Raw genomic sequence first — 14,424 nt, forward strand, 5'->3', positions numbered from 1 at the left:
ATGTCAGCCAAGATGGATGAAATGAAGAAAAGTTCCCTCCGGCTGACCAGGGACAAACAACAGCCTATAAAGACAGAGCGGAGCTCCCGATATGTCCTCTTCACTTACTTCCAAGGGGACATTAACAGTGTAGTTGATGAGCACTTTTCTAGAGCCCTGAGTAACACTAAAAAGCCTAAAGATCTGAGCACTGATGACACAAGTGAGGCCACTAGCCCCGATAGCGGTGAGTATGTCCATCTGTCTGGCGGGCTAGGTGATCGGGAGAGTTCTGATATGGTATTATTGTTGGTGGTTCTCCTCTGATCTCACCGGATTTCTCAGTTGGACCTTGTGCTCACTGTGTCACACTGCCTCTCTCCCAATGGCTCCTGTTGGTGTCTAATCCAGTTCTGGACTTGGGGTTTGGAGTCGGACGAGGTGAGCTTCAAGACCACAGCTTAGTTGTTTTTCTAACACATCACCCCTATGGCTAATCTTCCTGTAAGAATTTTCCAGGCAGGTAATAATAGTCATTTCCTAGGAGCAAGTAACTTGAGAGGCCCAGTAGGTGGTCAGAAAGATCTACATTCAAGTCTCTCTTCTGAATGGCTCTATTACCCTGGCAAGTCATTTAACTTCTCCCTTCTATCACCTTCCCCTTTCCTTTCCCCTTTCTCCTCCTACTTCTCTATAGAATGAGACAAGTTTCTATATTAAACTAAATATGTCTGATATTCTCTTTTTGAGCCAATCTGATGAGATTAACATTCACACACTGAAGTCTTCACTTCTCAATGCTAGAAACTATTCTTTAAGACTCTAAGTTGCAAAGCAGTGGAACGGTAGATAGGGTGCTGGGTCTGGTGTCAGGGATTCAAATTCACCCTCAGACACGATTAACTTCTGCTGCCCTCAGTTTCCTCACCAGTAAAATAGAAACAACAATAGTGCTGACCCGTCAGGGTGCTTGTAAAGATCAAATGAGATATTTATTAAATACTCTGCAAACCTTCAATGCAATATAAAAGCTATTATGACTATTTTACTATTAATGGTTTCTTATCCTAGAGGACTCAAACACAGGGCCCACAACACCCCCCCCCCCAAGTGCTGCCACAAGCAGCCGAAAATGTAATTGAGAAATATATGGATAATGTTCACATTATAATATCATATTATCAACATGTAGCCAGCAAGGATCCTTATGCATAGTTTACTGGGCCCTGTTTCCATTTGAATTGGATACCAATGAAGTTATCCATCGTGAAGAAAGAAACTCTTGGTCTAGTCAAAGGTTCCACGGTAGACAGCAGCTACCACAAAAGGCTAAAGGGAAAAAAGGGAAGAGTCAGGAAGATCTGAGTTCAATTTTGGCCTCAGACCCTAGCTGTGTGACCTTGGGCCAGTCACTTAACTTTGATCCGCCTCAGACTCCTGAGCTATAAAATGGGCATCCCAGGTTATTGGGAGGATCAGATGAGATCGTGATTGGGGAGACCTTAGTACAGTGTCTGGCCCATAATAGATGATAAGGAAATGTTTATTCCCTTCATTTCCTTCATACTGTGTGCCAGGCACTATGCTAAGGGCTCCCCAATCATTATGTCATCTGACCCTCACAGAAATCTTTTAAAGTGGATTTAATTTACTGTACTACCAGCGGCCTCCCCAGTTTACACTTTAGTTCAGCTGAGCTGTAGTTGGGCATTAAAACATGAAGAGTTGGATCCAAATGTAAATCAAGTAAGCAGATTGGCAAGAAGAGAGGCCCAATGTATTAAGGGCGAAGAAAGGGTTTAGGTTTGAGCCATAAGAGTCAAGAGGCAAGGTGGTGGGTTAGAAAGTACATCCCAAGACCTGTGCTGAATGCCACAAGCTAACCTGTGTGAGCTTGAACCAGTCACTCAAACTATGGTGACATCAATTTGCTTACCTGTAAAATGAGAGGGAGGATCAGAATTTGAGCCCTTCAAATTGGTCCTTTTGGCCTGCTTTGGCTCCCCCAAACACCCCAAATTTGTAAGGCAGCCTTTTGTTCAAATGAGAAGCAATATGGCCCTCCCAGGAGCATGGTGCAGAGCCTGGCACTTAGTGAGTTTCTAATGAATGTTTTTCCTCTGCTCCATCCATTCATTCCCTACGCTTTTAATTTCTTCACATCCTGCCTCCAGCACTTACTATCTCTGCAGCTATCACCAAGGCATTTAATCTCTCTGAGCTTCTGCTGCTTCTGTAAAATGGAGAGAGTTATACTTACAGAAGTGTAAGTTCAGAATATGTAATCAGATGAATAGGAAGAAGAGTCAAGATGGAGAGGGCAGAGGAACAGCTCCAGATGGTAGACAACAGAGAGAACCCAGGTCCTGAATGGAGGGAGCTTGGGGGTTGAATTTGCTCTTCTGCCATGAGGCAACATGTTCTGGTTCCTCTTCCCTTTGGAACCTTCTCTATTATCTCTGAGCCTCTAAACTAGAGATTCTTAACCTTTTTTGGAGAAGCCCATGAATAACTTTTCAGAATCATGGTTTTTTCTCTTTTTCTTCTTTTTTTAAAATTTTGAACAATTGGGGTTAAGTGACTTGTCTAGGTTCACAACAGGTAAATAAGTGTCTGAGACCAAATTTCAACTCGGATCTTCCTAACTCCAAGACTAGTTAGTGCTCTATCCACTGTACTACCTGCCCCAAGAATTGTGTTTTTCAAAACATAAAATAAACCATATTGGCTTGCCAAAACAAAACAATTTTATGGAAATATGGTTACCAGAATACATATTTTAAAAAAAACAGGTTCTGGAACTGTGAGTTCAGAACCCCAACCACCACATGAGATGGTGTATAAGAAATGCCAGATGAGCAGTATAGAGGGGAAAACGAGAGATCACTGTGGGGAGAGCGGCTGGGAAGCCTACCAGGAGGAGGTGGTACACATTATTCACATGGAGGTGCCACCTTGCTGGCTCTGATTTAATGCAAGCCAGGCCCAGACCACCTCTCCTTTTCAAAGCTGCAGGTTTTATTAGTGGTTCCTAAGATATCAGACCTGGAAGCAGTCTTTGGGATCAGCTTAGTTCAGCCTCCTCATTTTGGAGAGGAGGTAACTGTGGCCCAGGAAAAGTGACTTGCCCACAATCACACAGAGGTTTGAGTCTAAGCCCTCACCTCTAAGCCAGTATCCTGATGAGGGCACGTCCAAAACATCTTTCAGAAGCGCCCGTCGACAAGGGCGCTGCATTAATGCTGTGACAGACCTCCACTTAGCTTATGACCAAAACTGGCCCTTAATGAGTGGCTCCTGAGTGAGCCTGTGGGCCAGGCTTCCTGCTTTGTAATTGTTCTTATTTGAACTTAAATCTCCCGCCTTGTCATCATCAAGAAGTATGCCCGAGTTTGCTACTGTCTGGTACCAACCAAACTTTAGAGCTGGGAGGGACCTTAACAATCTAGAGCAGCACTCTCATTTTGCAGAAGCCTGGCTAGAACCCAGAACATGAGACTGGGCCCCCTAGTCCTTCCCACTCTCCCTATCCACCCCAGGGCTGCTGCAGGAAGGGGCACAAAGCAAGGGAGAAAGCGGAAACCAGCCAGCTGGTCAAGCCAGGCTCCAGGAACTCTGGAGGAATTGAATGGTCTTCAGGTCTCATGTTAAAATTCAGTAACTTCTTGATTCTTCTTAAATTGTCTACCCCCACCTTAAAGCTCTCCCAGCATGGGCAAGCGCATGCACACACACACACACGCGCACACACACACACACACACACACACACACACCACAGCCATATCCAATACAGGCTGTATGAACTTTTAACTTCTATGTATCTCACCATATCTAAAGTAATCAATTAAAACCTAGTTCCTAAAGATAGGAGAGTGACTCCTTGTAGAGTCTTCAAATGCCAGAGAGGAGACCGACCTTTGAGCTTCTCCCAGCCAACGTTCCCGGCTTTGGGCACCATGAGTGAGGTTATCGGATGCAGTTCAAGGATAGGTCTGTGTCTGTCTTGTCTCACAAATCTTACAAAACTTTCCTTTCTAGACAATCAATTGAGTCCAAATCCCTGGTGTTTTGACTCTCACTGGACCAAGTCACAGCAAGAATCATGTCCCATTAACAGCAGTCTGGCCAGCCATGGATCGAACCGATCTGTCATCCGGAACTCATCGCCACTGATAGTCGCAAGCCCTCCTCTACAGCTTGGAGATCTGTGGCATCTGTCTTCTCCTGAAGCCAGCCCAAGTCCTGCTGAGCCTGGGTATTTTCTGTCCTTCCCTAGTATCCATTTAGTGCCAAAAAACTGAGTGTGAGAGGAAATATGGCTCCCTTCTCAATCTCCTGCAGCAAGACCGGTGCCTCATATACCCCATGTTACCAGCCAGGAAGCAGGCTAGACGCTGCACTGGAGCCATGAACCTACTCTCCACTGGGACTGCCAACTCTGACGGCGGTAACAAATGCCCCGATGCGCTTTTGCACCAAGGATCCCGTCGGTGTTTCTCCTCGGCTGAGAAATAGCATGGGGGACGGAGGCGGGCGGAGATGCCTATCACTGCCATGACTCTGCAAGCTTCAGCTAGTCAGGAACTGTAACTAGTGTGAGGAGATCGGGGCTTGGCCACATGTTGCCAAAATGTAGAGGAATACCAATAGCACTTCAAAGAGCCACTGAGTTTAGCAACTACTTAGCAAAAGTAGTTTGTGAAACTAGCTAGCTACCAGAGGAACAGCTTGGACCACCCATTTCAGCCAGTCCATCCTGCTCCTAACCCCACTTCACCATGCTGGTCTCTCTAGCAGAGGCCTCACGACGTTCCAGGATCTCTGATATGTCATTCCACCTCTCCAACCGTTCTCCAATAATTGAATTAAGAGAATATCTTGTGCTATTTGTCCTAGTGTAATGATTGCTAAATTATGACCAGTGTGGGCTGGGGACTCAATAGGCCTTTAACAGCTAAGGAATTACTGAAAAGGTCAGCTGGGCTGAATCGACCAGAAACATTTGCCCCAGTCCTTATAATGATGAACTTAGAGCTGAATGAAACTTGGAAGACAGCCTAAAATAAGACCAGGAGAGAAGCCGTCATCAGAGGATCAGGTCCTGACTCTACCATTAATTATTTGTAGAACCTTGGGCAAAAACTTCCACTACTCTGGGCCTCAGTTTCCCAATTTGTAAAGTGAGGAGCTAGACTAGATACTCTATAAGAAGCCCCTTCCACTCCTCAATCCCATGATTTGATGATTCCATGATCTCGGGCAAATTGTTCTGAGCCTCAAGTTTTTCACCCTAAAAAATGATGAGGACAAATTCAGATGATTGCTGAGCAAAGTCCCCTCCAGTTCTACCATTCTGGTATCCTGGACAAGGCATCACAAAATTAATTTTTGTTAAAGTACATAATGTGACTTTGGGATACGTCTACAGAAGGAAACTACATTCTTGGAAATAGGTTGGACAGCCTTACCAATTCCAGAACCTTAAGTGAAAAATCTGGAGTGTGATGCATGGAAATTATTTGAGGGACCTATCCCACAGCCCCTTAAGTGCTCCCTTTATATTCTAACCCCTCAGGGGACTCCTCTTCTACCTTTCTCTAGTCCCCCTTTCCCAAATCACAGTCACCCCGTCCATAATCCCTTCTTTACTTCCATAAAAATGCATTGGACGATCACACCACGTTTCTCCTTTTGGACAAAGTAGAGAGAAGATGTGGCCTTGGCAAGACCAAGGGGAAGCAGTGGAACCAACAGTGAACATAGAGTCAAAGGACTGGGGACAAATTCTAGCTTTCCCTTTTTACTGCCTCTCCTCCCAGTTTCCTCTTTTGCAAAATGAAGGGGTTGGACCAGATGGTCTCCAAGGTCCCTTCCAGTTCCAGGCCTGTGATGTTATAAATCCCGTCCTGTTCCTTCCCACCAGCATTTTAAAGGAATTCCTCCCTTCACACAAAACACATCCTAGCAGAAGTCGGAACTGCTACTGCCATCTAAAATCATCCAGCTGTTACCCAACATCATCACTGACTGGGATTGCCTAGTGTACCGTGAGCTTTCTTGGCACATCTCTTAAGTCACTAAATCACTAACTTCAGGAAGTCAACAATTGTATTTCTGACTACAAATGTGTCTAGAGGATGAGAACCTAGCCACTAGGGGTGGGGGGTGGGGGAGGTGGGCAGGAACAGAAGCCTCCCAGCATACAGAGCATTGGCTAAGGGAGAAGAAGAGTGGGTGACCAAGGCAATAGGGCCAAATACTGGCATCTGCCCACCCAGCTGGGTACTAAAGTGCTCCTCATAGAAGTGCTATTGAAAAACCACCTCTCTTTTTCTCTCTTAGGGAAGAAATCACATTCTTTCCAAAACCTCGAAAAGACCAGCACCAAACCTGATAACGGAAGTAGGTATTTGAGTTACTTATGCTTGCCTGGGACAAATTTATAGGGAATTCTCAGTACTGTTAAAAAAAAACAGACAAAAATGTGAAGCAGCTTCTCCTGCAACTTAAATTACCAGAGGGTTTATTATTTGGAATAACCTGATATTCTTGAGGAGCCCTTATACCTTCTAGCTTGTACAAACTCCTTTTATTTACCCTTCTAGTAGTCACTAACAGACACTGGTGCAGGAGACAGCTGAATTAGCTCAGTTAGCTGAAGTGAACCAGCCCAAAGCCCCAAGGGGGACGAATGGTTCTACAGGAATTAAAATGCTCAGTCCCAGATGTTCTGTCCTTTGCTTTGCTTCAAGGACCACCCACGACTCTGCTGTTGCAACAAATGCCCATTGAGGCTGAACACCAAAACAATCGTTTACATAAAATTTGCTAAAATGGAAGGTTCCAAGGCAAGCCCCACTCCATCTGCATGCAATATGATAGAAAGGGCAGGGGTGGTGGTGGTGGTGGTGTCTGGGGTCAGAGGCCCTAAGTCTGAATCTGAGCTCTGTAATTTATTACCCCTGTGCTTTGACCATGTCCCTTTTCATCTCTGGGCCTCGGTTTCTCTCTCTGTAAAATTAGGGGATATAGGGTGGCGAGGTGGCATAGTAGATAGGGTACTGGGCCTGGAGTCATGAAGACTCATTTTCCTGAGCTACAATCTAGCCCCAGACATTTACTAGTTGGGTCACTCCGGGCAAGTCACTTAATCCTGTTTGCCTCAATTTCCTTACCTAAAGAATAAATTGGAGAAGGAAATGGCAAAGCACTCCAGCATCCTTCCCAAGAAAACCCCAAATAGGGTCAAGAAGAGTTAGACATGACTGAAACAACAACAAAAATTAGGGGATGGGATTAGACAATCTCTGATTTCCCTTGAAATTCTAACATTCTGAGGTTCTTCCAAGAGCAATCAATCACTACACATTTATTAAGCACCTTCTGTGTACCAGATGCTAAGTGCTACACTCCACATGTGTGCTGTAACATATCAAAGTACAGAGGGAGCATGACTTGAGGAGTGATCAGAAGAGAGTTGATTTTTTCACAGAAAGCTTCTTAATGGAAACAAATTTTATGCAAACCTGATTCAAATGGAGATCCTCACATTTAACAACTTTTTTTATTTTCTTTTAGACATAGAAACAGAAGCTGTTTCTCCACCCAAATCTGAGAGCCCTGGTAGTCCTGGTGAAGTTTAAGGGCCTAAATGAGAAAATGGGCCCTTGTCAGGGGCCTGCGCATACTGCTGCGGGATTTCAGCATCAATACCAGTGGATGTGGCTGCTAAGATGACTGAACATCTCCCAGCATTTGCTTGAAGCCAAAGCTCATATGAATGGCTCTGTCAAAATTACAAAATGAGCCACTGTTATCATGTTTTTCAGGAGTCCTCCTCCAAGTAGAAGACAAGATTGTGTCCTTTTATCAATTGGATCCTTCAGTTCTGTCTTGGTGAAGATAACTTTCCCGTGGATACACACGGGGGGAAAATAACATAGAATTGTGCATCCAGACTACCTATAAATCATCATGTTTTTCTTTCATTTCTGCCATTAAAGACTAAACTCTGTAAACAAGCCCCTAATCTTCTGAAACTTGTTTCCTTCTCTTTATTTTCCTCATGTGCTTAGAGTCGCATCACTTAGACTAGTTAGGCACCTTCTTTCCTGGGGTCCAAAAATCACCATCTCAGTGGCCAAAGGACTTTGGAGACAGCCTAGTTTAACACATACCTAGATCAGAGTTCATTCTATAACATACCCCAAAAGCAGTCATCCCATGTCTGCTTAAGGACCTCCTATGATGGGGGGTCCCTAGCCTGCCAGTCCAGTGTTCAACAGCTTTGAATGTCAGAGGAAGTTTTTTCTTCCATCCAGCTTAAATCTACTTCTCAGTGACCTTCAGCCTTTGCTCCTAATTCTACATTTGGGGGACAAGCAGAACAAGGATAGTCTCTCTTTTGTATATTTGAAGATAGCTATTCTGCATCTCCTAGGTCTCCTCTTAGGGTACAATGGAAAGTAAGCTGGAGGCAGAAGACCTGAGTTCAAATCCCAGTTCTTCCTCTTAGTACTTGTATGATCTTGACCTCTCTGGACTCAGTTTCATCATCTATAAAATTGTCCCTTCCAGCTCTGAACTTATGTGATATCCCTAGTTATTTCACCCAGTCTTTGAATGTGTCTCCCCATTCTGGTTACCTTCTCTCTGGATACTTTCTAGTTTATCATCTTCCTCAATTGTGCCCAGAACTGAACACGGTATCCAGGGCAGAATACCATAGGATTCAGTGAGATCTCTCAATCCCCCTACCCCCCCCCCTATTGTTTCCCCATGTCCTGGATAAGCCAACCCAATTTTTTAAAACTTGAATTTGAGATTTTATCTCTATCTTTATTGAACTTCTCATTAGATTCAGCTCAACATTTTACTTATTAAGATCTTTTTGGCTCTTACTTCAATCATCTGGTATGTGGCTTTTTTTTCTTTTCTTTAAATATTTTTTTTTCATAATTATAACTTTTTATTGACAGAACCTATTCCTGGGTAATTTTTTACAACATTATCCCTTGCACTCACTTCTGTTCTGACTTTTCCCCTCCCTCACTCCCTCCACCCCCTCCCCCAGATGGCAGGCTGGTATATAGCTTCTTAAACCTTTTCCAACTTCAGCGAACTAAGTTCATATCCTTTTAGGACAATCACTAGCTTAGTAAGACCCAGAGAATGCTACTGATATAAAATCATGGACCCACAGATTTAGAACTCAAAGGATATGATTTTATATCAATAACATAGTTTGCTGAGGCCTGTTCTTACTCACAAAGAGCCATATCAGCTCTTTGTGATCACTGCTTCCTTTTCTAGACATTCCCAACCATCTCTTTGATAGCAAGTGCTAGAATTTTTACCAGGAAGCATGTTAAAGCTCATCAACTCAAAGTTAACAGACTGTACTCTATTCCCTTTCCCTTTTTACTCCCCTACTTGCCCTTCTCTCACACTGTACTTCTTCCATTCTCCAAGAACTTTCAATAATCACCCTCAGTGACTCAGTCATATTCACCAAGTCTCTAGGCCAAAAATGGTGACACTCTCCCTTTTATGGGATTGCCCCATTTTTCAGTCCTGTAGCTCCCTAGTTCTGGCCCCAGCAATTTGTCAGAAGGTTCTTTCTTGTGTGTGAACTTGGATGGATTTGAGAGTACTTCTGTTCCTCCATGGAAGAAGAGCTGCCAGAAAGATTCAATTTAATCCAATTAATGGTCCTGCAGGAATTTATTCAAAATGGCTACTGTTTGCTAGGCCCAGTTCTAGACTTGAGGATTACAACAACAAAAGAAACAGTTTATGCTTGCTAGAAGCTTATATTCTACTAGGCTGGGCAGGAACAGCATATGTATATCTATATTCACACATATACAAATGAGCAAATGCAAAACAATGCTAGGGAATTTCTAGAGGGAGAGAATGTTAATGGGAGGGCAGAGATAAGAATGAATCCAGAAAGGTCTCCCATGGGAGGTGCCACCGGAGCTGTAAGTGAAGGAATCTGAGAATTCTTTGAGGCAGAGATAAGAAAAGGAGGGCAGTCTAGACACATCTGGCTGCAGACATAAAGGAAGGAAACGTGGAGTATCTGGGACAGGCAATACTTAGAGAGGGGAGAGTGTGGAAAAGGGGAGGAATATGAAGTAAGGATGAAAAGAGAAGTGTCAGGATAAGTATTTTCTATTTTTCCCCAGAGACAGTAGGGAGCCATTGAAGATTTTATTGCAGGGAGATGACATGGTCATTTCTGTATTAAGAAATATCAATTTGGCAGCTGGATGGAAGCTGGATTCATAGGGAGACTATTCAAGAGGCTATTACAGTTGCCTAAGGACGAAGCGAAGAGGGCCTGGACTAGGATGAGCTCTGTGTAAGTAGATCCCAGGGGATGGATACAAGAAATGATATGAAGGTAGAATTGACAAGACTTGGTTGGCAAGTAAATAGAATTAGGCCTGAGAGTCCAAGTCAGGTTCTAGGTATGCTTGGTATGGCCTGAGGTACTGTTTCAGACTGACCCCAGGAGGGGATTATTTCTATTGTGGAAAGAGTATTGGATTTGAAATCAGAAGATTTGGCTTTAAGGTCTTGCCCCATTTCCTAGCTTAGTGATTACAATGATTCTTGTTACCATTTTCTTCTTCTTCCTCCTCTTCTACTTCCTCCTTGTCCTCCTCCTCCTCCTCTGACTCTCACCAGTGCAAATCAATGCTTCATCCTTAAAACTGAGTGGATGCCCATCAATTGGAGAATGGTTGGATAAATTGTGGTATATGAATGTTATGGAATATTATTGTTCTGTAAGAAATGACCAGCAGGACGAATACAGAGAGGCTTGGAGAGACTTACATGAACTGATGCTAAGTGAAATGAGCAGAACCAAGAGATCATTATACACTTCAACAACGATACTGTATGAAGATGTAATCTGATGGAAGTGGATTTCTTTGACAAAGAGACCTAATTCAGTTTCAATTGATCAATGATGGACAGAAGCAGCTACACCCAAAGAAAAAACACTGGGAAATGAATGCAAACTGTTTGCATTTTTGTTTTTCTTCCCGGGTTATTTTTACCTTCTGAATCCAATTCTCCCTGTGCAACAAGAAAACTGTTTGGATCTGCACACATACATTGTATCTAGGATATACTGTAATTTATTTAACATATATAGGACTGCTTGCCATCTAGAGGAGGGGGTGGAGGGTGGGAGGGAAAAATCGGAACAGAAGTGAGTGCAAGGGACAATGTTGTAAAAAAATTACCCTGGCATAGATTCTGTCAATAAAAAGTTACTATAACTAAAAAAAATGCTTCATCCTTATTCTATAGTCTTAGAGAGTGGTCTGGCGGGGCTGAAAAGTTAGGTATGTGTCAGAGGGGGCCACTAGGGGACGCTTCAGTGGATTAAGTGTTTGGCCTGGAGTCGGGAAGATTCAAGTCCAGCCTCAGACACTTAGTAGCTGGGTGACCCTGGGCAAATCACTTCAGCCTGTTTGCCTCAACTTCCTCACCTGTAAAACACCTTTGCCCAAAAAACCTCAAACGGGTTTACAGAGAGTCAGCTGTGTCCGAAACAACAACCGAACGAGGACAAATGGCCAGGTTAGGACTTGAACTCCTAACTCTGAGGCAGGCAGTACCTGCTGGTCTTCCGCTAGCACTGGTGATATTCAGTAACAGCTGGCATTTATGTAATTCTTGAAGGTTAGCCCAGCACTGGGTATGGATTATCTCCTCTGGTCCACAGACATTCCTTTGGGAAAGTTACCTAAAGGATTTTTATCTCCATTTAAAAGCTATGAAAAGGGAATTACAATGGCTCTGTGCCTGGGACACCTAATCTATAAACCTGGAGATAAGAAAACTTTCATTATCTACTTCACAAGATTGTCCTAAGGAAAATGTGAGGATTTTCATTGCTCTATGTAACTTTAGAAGCTATTGTTACTCTTTCTCCTGCTCCCAGGAAAACAGATCAGCGCCTGCTATCTTTCCTCCAGCCACATCATTGGCTCATCTTCCCGCTCTCCCCCTGAATTGGGGGGGGGGGCTCCCCAAAGCTCCTGCCTCCAGCCTCCTGCTCTTCTCAGCCACATTCTCTCTCCCTTACTGAAGCCCTCTGCTCCAGCCTCTCTACCTCAGATCAATACCTCAAGCTGTGATCTCTTTCTTAAGCTCCACTCCCATATATCTACAGGCTGTGCACTAGGCAATTGCACCTCTTGGTCCCACTGCAGACTAAATGTGTCTAATATCAAGGTCATCCTCTCCTGCCCTCAATCAAATTCCTCCCTCCTGACTCCCTTATCTCTCTCCATGACACCTCTATTTCACCCAGACCTAAAAGCTCTGAGTCACTTTTTGCTTTTCTCCATCAGTCAAGCAATCAATAAGCATGTATTAAGCACCTAGCCTGACCCTGGAAATACAGAGCCATATTCTGTTGTTGACTATCTAGAATATCCAGCGTCTCCTTGACTTCTCTGCCACCCTGGGCACCACCACTGCTCAGCTCAGATCTTCATTCAGAGGGCCTTTGTCGTAACCTCCCTGATTTTCTTGCTACAGAATAAGCCAGGAGGTCATAGGATATATGCAGATGTGAGCCATCAATCGCCCAGTCTAACTTGCTGATTGTAGAGGTAGCACATTTAAAACTGAGGCCCACCGAGGTGAGGCCCCCCAGTCTAACAAGGAGTAAGAAGCAGAGTCAGAATTCAAACTCAGGTGGTAGGTTCCTCGGCCCATAGAATGCCAAGGTACCTTAGAGGTCATTTAATCATTTGATAGGAGCAGCCAAGTGACTCAGTGGATAAAGCACAAGACCTGGAGTCAGGAGGACCCGAGTTCAAATGTGGCCTCGGACACTTACGAAATGTGTGACTCCAGACAGGTCACTTTGGTCTGCCTCGGTTTCCCCATCTGTAAGATGAGTTTGAGAAGAAAATGGCAAACTACCCCAGTATCTTTGCCAAGAAAATCCCAAATGGGGTCAGAAAGAGTCAAATGACTGAACTACAACAACCCCCCCACCATTTTACAGAGGAAAAAGCTGAAAGTCAAGAGAGTAAATGGCTTGTGCTATAGGCACACATGTAGGACCTGGCAAAAACAGTCCTCTGTCTATCCCATCCCAAATCCTCTGTCCCAAATCTGGAGCTCTTAAAAAGCTATAATGATACTTTATGTTTTTACATCACAATCCTTTCTGGATCTGCCTCCTTTCCTGAACGTCCTCTCCCCCCCAAATTGCCACAACATACACACATTCAAAGAGTGTGCTGGTCCGTTCCCTCCCCAACAAAAAAACCATTAACCCAAATCACAGGACTCACAAACTGTGGCAACTGCCCCACAGTGTAGCAATCATTCCATACCCACAGTCTACTCCCCTTCCCGGCTGCTGAAAGAAGAAAGGACTATTTCCTGGGGCTGAAATTGGTCATTAAAACCATTCCCTTTAGCTTTGTTTTAGAGTTACTCTCCTTTCCATTCCTGTAGTCCCTTCCTGCTCAATTCATTCTGCCTCTTTGCATGCTCTACAATCCTTCAATTCACTGTTTCTTATGGCACAGTAATATTCCAGGATATTCATGGGCCAGTTTGTTCAGTCGTTCTCCAATTCCAGGGTGCTCAGTTTGTTCTCAATCTCTCGTTACCACAAGAAGAAAGGAAAAAAACACAAAATGGTGCTCAGACTATTTGAATCCATAAGGGTCAGTGAATATTCTGTCACCAATAGGCAGCAAGCTCCTTAAGGTCTGGAACCATTTGGTGTTTTCTCTCTACCTCCCTAGCACCCAGCACAGTTCATCTGAATTGCATTCAGTTTTCTGTATTCAGTTTGAAAATGTAAAATGATAACTCGACAGCACATTTAAATACCTTTCTGCACCATCCATCTCCAAGCAGTCTGTTGCTGTGAATATGGGGACCGCTAATGTTTATGCTGTGAGCTGGATTGCTGATGAGTTACAGAAAGAAAACATCTGCTCCATGGCGTGGGTTATTTGTTTGTTTGTTTAAGATGAAATGAAGGTTTGAGAATTCTAACAGATGAGCCTGCTGATTTAATTCTTTGGTTTAATGAATCTCTGAGCTAAGAAAAAAAAGGGGAGTATTGGTGAACAGGTTTCTGCTTGATCTCAGGAACTCATCCCTTTTGTCCACTGCACATCATTGTGGGTGGGGAGGCAGCCTGGTGAAAAGCAGGGAACTCTAATCCTTTTCTTTTCCTATTCCATTAGTACAAAATGTTTTGAGTGTGATTTATGCTATATGTTTATTTGCTTATTTATAAAGTATATATATATATATATATATATATATATGAGCTACTGTGCTAATAATTATATACACTGTAAAATGTATACAAAGAATAGAAAATTCAGCAGGATGAGAAAAAGATGAAATAATATTTGATCCTAGATGCCAACTCCTGGAA

At 43.6% G+C, this 14,424-nt stretch overlaps 1 protein-coding gene across 1 annotated transcript; it reads left to right on the plus strand.

The window, feature by feature from the left end:
• VGLL1 (vestigial like family member 1) lies at positions 1–7,624 on the plus strand. The gene is given in 5 exon segments (XM_012553304.2): positions 1–226; positions 4,020–4,273; positions 4,275–4,428; positions 6,324–6,383; positions 7,560–7,624. Coding segments are annotated over 5 exon segments (759 nt in total).
• The last annotated feature ends 6,800 nt before the right edge of the window (positions 7,625–14,424 follow it).

The sequence above is a fragment of the Sarcophilus harrisii genome, chromosome X (assembly GCF_902635505.1).
Source record: "Sarcophilus harrisii chromosome X, mSarHar1.11, whole genome shotgun sequence".
Lineage (NCBI taxonomy): Eukaryota > Metazoa > Chordata > Mammalia > Dasyuromorphia > Dasyuridae > Sarcophilus > Sarcophilus harrisii.